Genomic DNA, 10,891 nt, shown 5'->3' with positions numbered 1-10,891 from the left:
AAATTATATTTTGTTATTATTTATTTTCTTTTTTTTTTATTTTTAAATTAAGATGCTTAATTCTTTCATCTAAAAAAAATTAAACCAATCTCTTTTCTTTAAAAATAAAAAATATGTTACCAGTATAACTTTATGCATCTTAAATTATATATAAATATTATGCATTTCACAACATAAAAGGGAAAAAAAAATAATAATAAAACAAAGGGAAAAAAAATAATAAAACAAAGGCATGCATAAAGTTAAAATGGATAAAGTTATACCGGTACCTATTTTCTTTTATGTTGGGAAATGTATAATATTTGATATATAATTTAAGATACATAAAGTTATACTGGTACCATATTTTTTATTTTTAAGAAAAAGAGATTGGTTTACTTTTTTTAGATGAAAGAATTAAGCATCTTAATTTTTTTAAAAAAAGTAATAACAAAATATAATTTATTTAAAATATATGTATTGAATCAAAAAATCATTTTAAACGTCTACATTTTTAAGAAGTTGGGACATTTATCCAAAAAAAAAAAAAAAAGTGCTAATATAAAGTTTTTTATAATTTTTTTTTATTTTTATGATTAATTATTCATGATGGTAAATTGGTTCAATTTATTAAATTGTTAAGTTAAAAAAGTCTTCTAAACGGTCAAAGGATAATTTGGTTAATTTTTTATGTAAAAGAGTGTTTTTGTCCATTTTTAACCTTCAGGGTATCTTTATTCAAAAAAATTAAATAAATTTTCTCAGACTGTTTTTTTACCAAACCAGGTGTGTGACTGTACTTTACTCTTATTACTAGTCTATTACTAAAATATATATATATATATATATATATTCTGTCTTATCAGACTCAATAAAAAAAAATAAAAAACAAACTGTCAGGAAGACTCGAAACAATACTGAAACCTGATCTGAAATATACAGAGCCCAGAGGCTAAAAAAAAACAAAGAAAAAAAAAGAGACCCCTGCTACTAGTCTACTACTACACAATCGCAGAAACAAGAATGATTAGGGGCAGAAATGGAAAGAGAGAAAGAGGTGAAGACGCCGGTGACGAATCGGCTGTGTCGAAGCGCAGGGAATCAACGGCCAACGGCATGTTCTCTTGATCGGGGCTGCACCTGGAGTCCGAAGGGGGGTGCGCACTGTACAACATGGCGCGCAACACTGCTGACACCGTGGGAATGTATGCCGTCTTGTTTCGCGCGAGCAGCCACGTCAGCCCCATCAGTTGGCAGTCCTTAATCAGCATCTCGCTCGCCCGCCCGCTTCTGTTACCCTCACCCTTCAGCTGTAATTAATTTTCAACCAACATGCAGTACAAGGCCACATATTATGTTAACCTATTCAGAATTAATTTATGCCAAATAGAAATATTTAAACGGAGTAACACTTTATAGAACATTCTGGACCATACAAAATTATAGTACAAACCATACTAAATTACTGCCATGCCCCCACAATTATGAATATGAAGTGGAATTAGAACTGAAAATGCATTGTTTAAAACCACATTTGGATGGTGTGGAATTAGGGTGCAATTTGGGTTAGGTTATAGTACAAACCATACTAAATTACTGCCATGCCCCCACAATTATGAAGATGAAGTGGAATTAGAACTGAAAATGCATTGTTTAAAACCACATTTGGATGGTGTGGAAGTAGGGTGCAATTTGGGTTAGGTAATCTGAACTTAATTCGAGCTCAACTCGATTTTTTACGAATTTAGACAATCATTTTTATAATTAGAGTTGGGCTTGGATTGAAAAAGTTTAATCGGAATTTAATTAGGATTGGGCTTGGGTTGAAGTGCTAGCAACCCGAACTAATCCGAACCCGAATTCTAATTTTTTTTTTTATATATATTTTTTTAATTTTAAATACATTATATATAATATTTAAACTTTGATTTTTTTTTTTTCAACTTATTTTGTTAAATCTTAACTTATTGTATGTTAACATTTAAGAGAATTAATTTTTTAAAAATTTGTTTGCAATTTATTAAAAATTTACAAAAAGTCTTAAAACTTTTTCTTATTTAAGAGTAATTTAATCTAAAACTAATTTAAGATCATATTAAATTTTTGGTGTAAGGATTAGCCATATAAGTAACTCGAATTAACCCGAAATTTTTATCCGAAATCTATGGCCGAGTTGCAAGTCCGAATCTAAAAGTAGAAAGATGGGTTGGACTTGGGTTGAGTAGTTAAGGTTGAGAATAGAGTTAGGCTTGAAATTGGGTTTAACATTTCATATGATGGATTAATCTCAAGTTATACCTCAAACTCATTCAACCTGTTCCAGTTGCAGCCTTGGATGGAAGGGATATATGAACAACATGGTTGTGAAGGGAAAAAATCCCCTCCAATAAGAATAATTCACGTCATCATAAATATAAACATATCCTTGAGAAGTTTATGAAGCCTACCTCGCTCAAACCCAAATTGAGTTTGATACTAGTCCAAGATCATTGTTCATAAGCCCAATACTATTGTTATTTGACCTTCAGCCCTGTTGAAGCCCAAATCAAGAGATTATCAGCCCAACATGTTAATATTAAAAATCCGGCCCGTTATTCAAGCCTAACTGGTTCAAGGTATATTCAGCCCAGTTTTCCAAGATTGAACAAGTCCTTTTGGTAGAATGATTTACCATAAAAGGAGAATTCATTGATGGGAAGTTCTATACAAGGCAAGTTCTGCGTAGGAAATAATATACAATAGAAAGAACTATATCCCCACCAAAGTTACAACACTTCAAATTAAAATTACCCAATCCAGCAATATGACTTGAAATTAAAATCTTCAAGTCTAGGATTTGAACCCAAGTCCTCTACAACAACTCTCATGACCGAAGGTCTCCACGTAGCAAGCCGACCAAAGTCCAACATCCGAACCTCCCACATGGTTCTTTCCATCAACATTCGGCTTTTGGACAATAATTCGTAACAAGACTGATGAATGGAAAACCCAAGAGGCATCACGCGTGTTTGCCCTAGTAATCAAATGTACATCTGAGCTAAAAAAGCCAAGCCATAAATTAATCAGATAAGTGTTCTGATCTTGATTTCGTGTTAATATTTATATATATATGTTCTTGATCAACAAATCCAACATGCATAATTATTATATAAGCACTAGCTAGAAGTGATTAATTAGTCTTGCTTTGCTGATGGCGTATTATTATTTGAGTATTACATCACATGAATAGAGAGTTTTGGGTGGACCAGTATATCAAGATCTCAGATATTGGGAAAGAATTACTGATGAAATCTACTGGAAAATCTGATTTATTTTTTATTCATGAATAATAATCAATAAGCATCCTTTTATTTATATGAATCACCATTTGAATGAACTCACTACAAGTCCAACCTATACAATCGTCAAAAGAAATAAGTCAGTATATATTCAATGCTATATTGAATTTTATTGATCAGTATAAGAGACTGCTATCGTTGATAATCCATCAATAACTATACACTTGGACAATCAACTGGTTCAGTAACTTGGGTGCTTCCCGACCAGTCGTAGCATCCCTTCACAGAATTTTAGACTGATATTAAAGTTTTCTAATACACTCTTCAATTCACTCTTCAAAGGCCTGCAAATCGGCACTCTGCAATCTGACTCTTTACAAAATTTTGAGTGGACCTTCAGTATCATCATGGTTAAATAGAATGGTTTGCAATGCTCAGCACCCCCAAAAAGACTGCATTGACTTGCATATATGAGGTGTCTTTTGATTTTATGACACATTGTGCTCGGACTACGGACGTTGATTTGAATGTGAAGATTGAGTCGATCTGTGATTAGTGATTGGAGGTTGAAAGGGCTCTCTGATCGACTCTGACGATGCGATCAAAGACATGATCACAGAGAATTCTCTCTACGATGAACAACATCTTCACTGTAATATTCACAGTATTCAACCAATTCTTGATCTTCATCTCCTGCAAATTCCAATCCGTCTTGTGAACCTACGACGAACTCAATTTTTCAACTCCAAGCCAATATATGCCTTCATCGATGATCAATTTTCGTATAATGTTGTATATCTTCACCCATCACCGGCTGCACATCAAGCCCACCGCGAGTTCAGCTGAAGTTCGCCGTCCTCATGACCGAAACAGAATCCATCCAAGCTAGTTACCATTAAGCCCAGCCACAGCCGCTGCACGTCATCGTCCTTCTTACCGGCCGAGTTCAACCGAGTCGCCGTTGCTGCACCGCCATCAGGCTCATGCTCGCCGTCGATCTCATCTGATCTGCCGCGAACTGCCCACATCTGAACCGAGCGCAGTTTGATGCAACCACATCCGAACTTCTCATTGCTCGCCTCATGTGTTAATGGATACTTATATATATATGTATATATATATATATATACATATATATATATATATGTAGCCTAATAGCCATTGTTTGGCTGTAAGAGTAAAGCTGTCCTTGTTTTGGATTAGTCCAGAACTAAACCCGCTTTGCAATCTCACTTGAGAACCGGTTCTATGGTAACCCAGTTCTATAAAAAAATAATTTTATTGCCAATTCGAATTGGGGACTCATTTTGGAGCATTCAAAGCTTGAGTATGCTTATTGGAACGCACGTGGAACAAACGACAAATAATAGCTTTGTCTTCCAAAAACCAAAAGGAGTCAGGCTCTTAGGTCGGTAAAGTTCTTCCCAACATTCATTTTTTCAAGGTTGACGGCAAAACAAAGGCTTTCAAAAAATTCTTAAAAATGGGTTACCGCTCAACGCCACAAAATTCAGCAGACCCATCAGCCGGGCATTTCAAACATCCCAGGCCTTATCAGACGCGAATCTCTTTAATCAGATAAGTTTCCCAACTTTAATTTTTACAGTTAAGGTTAAGCTTTTAAAAATCTTAATTAAAAATTAAATACATATTAAATATATCAGTATTATATATATATTTACATATGATGCAATCATATTTTGTTATTCATGTAGACACTCATTATACATAAATATTTATGACTTAGTTTGAACCCAATTGCTTATTCAGTATACTCTATTGAGTAAAAATATAAAAAAGAGGCCACCTGAACTTCTAACACTCAACAAATTCTTTAGTCTCTCTTTCTTCGATTATAATCCTCTATGGATTCATCCCTCTCTCCCTCATCAAGGATTTTCAGCATTGTAATTTTAGTTATATTCACTAGTTGTTTTGCTCACACTTTGAGAAAATTTTTAGATTATATCCATTAGTTGTTCACTGAAGGTTGATAATTTATCAAAGCCTTAGGACCACATCACTTGATATTGTTGGTTTAGACTCTTCAGATGGATGCACAACTTCATCACTACTCAACTAAAAGAAGATTTTGACCCTCTACATTGACTTCTGAAATTTACAATTGAATAAAGATCCGAGGCCAGAGGCATTGTTGAATGCACGAGTTGTGCTAGTTGGTCTATTACTTGAAGCCATAAAATATTACATACATTGAGTAATTTCAAAAACAAGAGCGAGTAAATACTTGTTGCTAATTAGAATTTCTAGTTACAAATTCAATTGTGATACATAAAAAGTTCTTAAAATGCTTACTTTCCATCAATCAGTTGCTATATGCTACATGTAATTATTTTGCATGCTTCTGATAACTTTGCTTACGAATAACTTTGTATTTGCTCTGTGTTCGTAGGTTGCTTAATATTTGGGTTTGATTTATTCGCATTGCAATAAAGATCAATCCCCCAGTGAAGTGACAAATAGTTCAACTATACAATTATACTATATGTGGCGTCAGAGCGCCAAAAAGCGGGGGCAAGCCTAACCACAAAAAATTCATCTTCGGACCTCAAGAGTCCAAAGACTTCAAATTCCTCTAAAGGCACAACGAGTTGCCGAGGAAGACAACTCATCTTCGGACCTCAAGAGTCCGAAGACTCTAAATTTCCTCTAAGGCACAACGAGCTGCCGAGAAAGAAAATTCATCTTCGGACCTCAAGAGTCCGAAGACTTCAAATTTTCTCTAAGGTACACAAAGTTGTCGAGGAATAAAATTCATCTTCGGACCTCAAGAGTCTGCAGATTTCAAAATTCCTCTAAGGCACACAGAGATTCCGAGGAATAAAATTTATCTTCGGACCTCAAGAGTCTACAGATTTCAAACTTCCTCTAAGGCACACAGAGCTGCCGAGGAATAAAATTTATCTTTGGACCTCAAGAGTCCGCAGGTTTCAAAATTCCTCTAAGGAATAAAATTCATCTTCGGACCTCAAGAGTCCGCAGATTTCAAAATTCCTCTAAGACACACAGAGCTGTCGAGGAATAAAATTTATCTTCGGACCTCAAGAGTCCGCAGATTTCAAAATTCCTCTAAGGAATAAAATTTATCTTCGGATCTCAAGAGTTCGCAAATTTCAAACTTCCTCTAAGCACACACAGCTGTCGAGAAATAAAATTCATCTTCAAGAGTCCAAGGACTTCAAAATTCCTCTAACGCATAATGAGCTGCAACGAGGAATAAAATTTCATGAAAATTACCTTAAATACGTCTAAGGTTAAATTTTCTTGAAAAAAAAATCTCTACGGTACAAAACAATGCCGATTAAAAATTACATGAAAATTCCCTCGAACTCAAATACGTCGAAGGTTAAATTTTCATGTAAACTCCTCCAAAGCATAAAGAGTGCCGATGCGTATAATTACATGAAAATTATCTACATCGCCGAGGAATTACATGCCTCGGATCTCCAGAGTCTGATACAATACAGTTCCTCTCAGGCTCATAGTCGAGGAACTACATACCTCAGACTTCGAGAGTCCGGTACATTACAGTTCCTCTCAGGCTCATAACCGAGGAACTACATACCTCAGACTTCGAGAGTCCGGTACATTACAGTTCCTCTCAGGCTCATCGCTGAGGAATTACATACCTCGGACCTCTAGAGTCCATTACAATACAGTTTCCCTCAGGCTCATCGCTGTGGAACTACATGCCTCGGCTCTCCAGAGTCCATTACAATATAGTTTCCCTCAGGCTCATCGCCGTGGAACTACATGCCTTGGCTCTCCAGAGTCCGTTACATTACAGTTCCTCTATGGCTCAGCGCCGAGGAATAATTCGCTTCGGACCCTAAGTGTCCGGTTCAGCATATTTCCTTTAAGGCTCAGCACCGAAGAATACTTCGCTTCGAACCCTAAGTGTCCGGTTCAGCACGTTTCCTTTAAGGCTCAACGCCGAGGACCAAATCTCTTCTGACCCTAAGCGTCCGGTTCAGCAGATTTTCTCAAAGGCTCAGCGCCAAGGAATACTTTGCTTCGGACCCTAAGTGTCCGGCTCAGTACATTTCCTCTCAAGCTCGGCGCCGAGGAACTGTACACTTCGGACCACAAAAAATACGAGGTCCTCAAACAAGTGTATTTTCTTCAGAAACACGAGGACATTACTGTGCAGCAAAGTGTATGCAATGTAAGGGCAGTCATAAATTCCCATAACGAAGCAGAGTCAAAAGCGTCCACCACAGTTGGACTTGGAGTTGGAGGAATCGAAGGGTTGGGAGCTGCAGGAACTGATGAAGTTGAAGCTGGATGATCATCCTGATGAGACTTCACCATTTCAGCAAAAAGCACTTTAGCTTCTTGGGCTTATGGACCCTCAGAATAAGAAAAGGACACTTCCATGTCAGCATTAAAGGCCTCCGAATCCTTTAACTTGTCTCCCGAACCTTGTCTAAAGCCAAACCGAAAGGCTTTTGCCCTGGACAAGCGCACCAAGGTAGAGTAACAGCCTTGCATCTATTTCCCAGCAGTAACACGGGTGCCAATTGCATCTTTCAAATGCTGGACCTCAGCTTCCAGTGTCTCCACCTTAGCTTCAGACACGACCAAACGCTTCTTATCTTATAAACATCTCTCGTTTCAGATGCGATCTTTGCATTCATGGCTACATACGAGACCTTCTTTTCAGAATTGCCAAGATCTTTCTCCAACTTCTTGATGGAGAGAAGACAAAAATAAATGGAGAATGGCGAACCTCAATGGCTCGAACAGGGGCAGATGGAGGCAGTTGTTCCAACTCCATATTACATTCCCCAAGCAACTGCTAGTGCTACAGAGGGGTCGGTAATCATAGAATTACCAGAGTGAAGAACTGATTTATCAGCTCTAGATAAAAATGGCTTCCAAGGTGCTCCAGTCTCTGCCATGACAAATGCTTTAACCTGGTGATGTGACGAAGTGAAGAATGCAAGGAATGAAATGAACGCAGTAAGAGCGGAAGTAACTCTTATGGAAACCCTTTGGTCAGAATATTAGTAGTCACGCCTCAAATCCACTTCTTACGAAATTGGTAATCGTACCGCTTCAATTCCCTTCTTATTAGGAGTAGTACTCCAATTAAAAAAGGAATTGGGGTCAAAGTGTGGAGGGAAAAAATCCCCTCCAATGAAAATAATCCACGTCATCATAAATATAAACATATTATTGATAAGTTTATGAAGCCCGCCTCGCTCAAACCCAAATTGAGTTTGATACTAGTCCAAGATCATTGTTCATAAGCCCAATACTATTGTTATTTGACCTTCAACCCTGTTGAAGCCCGAATCAAGATATTATCAGCCCAACATGTTAATATTAAACATCCGGCCTGTTATTCAAGCCTAATTGGTTTAAGGTATATTCAGCCCAGTTTTCCAAGATTGAACAAGTCCTATCGGTAGAATGATTTACCATAAAAGGAAAATTCTTTGATAGGAAGTTCTATACAAGGCAAGTTCTGCGTAAGAAATATTATACAATAAAAAGAACTCTATTTGTAAAGAAAGTCGTGTATGGGAAGAATTGGAGGACAAGCAATGCGAGTCCTACCTTAATTCTATCAATTTTTATGTATAAAGAGGGCCTAGACCTCTAATAAAAGGATCAAGTAATTCTACGTTCCTCTATACACTGTTCTTATTTATTTTTATTATTTTTTGAGTGAATTGTTTTATTTTTCTCAGTCATTATTGGTTGAGCGAAATTTTGCACCTGCAATGATCTTGAATGAAATTTGAATCGCATTTTATAAAAATGAAAGCCAACATTGGGGCGCTTTGGCAGTAAATTTTATTAGTCCAACAGTTTCAGTAAAGATGGAAGGATGTGATGATAGTCAGTGCACCCTCAATAAATTTAAGACAAATTAGATCTTAGTGAGAGAACATTCTTTTATATCATAGTTTTTCTTATTTAGTAGTATTATTTTGTTTTCATTTTTTTTTTTTTTTTGAAAAATTAATCATTGAATTAAAATTTTAGAATGGAAATTTAATAGTTCATATCAATTTTAGGAGATTATCAAGAGCTTGATCGGAATACTAACCTTCTGTAGAGCTCCGAGGCACCTGGTGCAACCGGCGTACGATGAATTCCGGCAGTTACGTTCCAAATCCCTAACAACAGCGGTCGGAGTAACATTCCGATGGTCTGAAGTGTTAAACGCGGCAGGACAACTCAGCGAGCTGATCTGATGAAGTCGAATGCCACAGAAACAGAGCACCGCATCGCACGTAGCGTTAGGCCTCGGAATGTGAATGTTTCGGCTCTGTAAAGAGCTCTGCAGCGAGTTGACGCACTTCTGCGAGTCGTCCGGCACCATTGGCAGCTCGGAGAACGCCGACGGTGCCTCCGCCTGAACCTTTAGGGCGGAGCGAGCGTGTGCGGCGAAGAGCCACGCCGCCAGCACCGGGCAGCACCGGCTGCGGTCGAGGTTCCGGCCACACGCGTCGTTCACTCCGCCGAAGAGCTCCGCGGACAGGTCGAGTCGGCACAATTGTGTCTCAGTTTGAACCGGAAACGCCGGGACTATGTTCGGCGTCGAGAAATCGCCGGGATTTAATGGTTGCGCAGGTTCGGAAAGTAAACCGGCGAGAGATTGATGAAATTGTGAGAATACAATGAAGAAAATTATTGGACAAACAGCAAATTTCTCCATTGCCTTCGAAATCAGGAGAAAATAAAAACTGTCGAAATGAACTCAATTTGAAATTAGATGATAATGTAAATATATATAGACGCACACATACATAAAGATGTGATTGATTCTAATGTAAAGGCATTGGGTAGAAATAAAAGGGGAAAAGTGGAGAGAAATTACTTGGAAATTGGAAAGAGGAAAAGAGGAGGCCTTTGAATCTACTTTTCTCTAGTGAAAAAGGAAAATCTAAAGAAGCTTTGGAGAATTCGTTTTACGTTTAGATGTTTTAAGCAACAAAAAAAAAAAAAAAAAAGAAAAGAAAAAGGAGGAGATTCAAAGACAATAACAGTAGTATTATGTTCTGAATCCAAAGATCGGAAGGAGAATAGTTTCTCTCTCTAGAATGATTGAGAGACAAAAGTTAGTTGATACAGTGACACTAGAGAGAGAGGGGGACTGGAATGGAGAATAAAGATGGGATGGTACGAGTGTTTGACAGGGAAAGGGTGTCTGAGATTTTGGCAGCTTGTGGAGGTTCTTTTCTTTTTCAGTCTCTTTCTGTGTCTGACATGAAAGTTGTTGCTTTCTTCTTTGCGTGAACCCAGTAGTACTGTACTCGTAGTGTTGATTATTGAATGCGTACTCGCTGGCTCAGATCAACAGCCAATCGTGAACAAATGTAACGGACGTCTCTTCACCAAAAGGACGGTGAGATGCTAACTGCATCTGCTATGCAACTCACACTTATTAAAATATAAAATTAAAATTAAAAAAAAAAAAAAAAAAACGAAAGAAAAAGTTTTTTCTTGGAAAGTATTATCGGTTGATTTTCATGGGTCATTATTAATTTCACAGTTATGATGCGGACAATTGTAATTATTTTTAGGTTGAACTACGTTAAAACTTCATTTTCTATTTGCTTTTTGCTTAATTTTTTTTTTTTTTATCAATAAAAACTCTC

General features: G+C 37.1%; 1 protein-coding gene across 1 annotated transcript; it reads right to left on the bottom strand.

Moving 5' to 3' along the window:
• Nucleotides 1–873: 873 nt before the first annotated feature.
• LOC132307300 (uncharacterized GPI-anchored protein At4g28100-like) lies at nucleotides 874–10,387 on the bottom strand. The gene is made up of 2 exons (XM_059805020.1): nucleotides 9,337–10,387; nucleotides 874–1,289 (listed from the first exon to the last, which is right to left on the bottom strand). Exons 1-2 carry the CDS (start codon nucleotides 9,946–9,948, stop codon nucleotides 981–983), a joined length of 921 nt encoding a protein of 306 aa, XP_059661003.1. The 5' UTR covers nucleotides 9,949–10,387; the 3' UTR covers nucleotides 874–980.
• Between the last annotated feature and the right edge of the window lie 504 nt (nucleotides 10,388–10,891).

This window comes from Cornus florida, unplaced genomic scaffold (assembly GCF_030987335.1).
Source record: "Cornus florida cultivar Cherokee Brave unplaced genomic scaffold, ASM3098733v1 CherokeeBrave_3.0.0_Hap2_Chr05, whole genome shotgun sequence".
NCBI classification, from domain to species: Eukaryota; Viridiplantae; Streptophyta; class Magnoliopsida; order Cornales; family Cornaceae; genus Cornus; species Cornus florida.
The sequence above is the reverse complement of the archived record's forward strand: the minus strand, read 5'-3'. Positions and strand labels throughout refer to the sequence as shown.

Bases quoted from the DNA above. Each gene is read 5' to 3' on its own strand.
- LOC132307300 (XM_059805020.1), bottom strand. From the start codon at position 9,948: ATGGAGAAATTTGCTGTTTGTCCAATAATTTTCTTCATTGTATTCTCA. The intron at 1,290-9,336 runs GTTAGTATTCCG...AATTAATTACAG, and splicing joins GCCTCGGAGCTCTACAGAAG to CTGAAGGGTGAGGGTAACAG.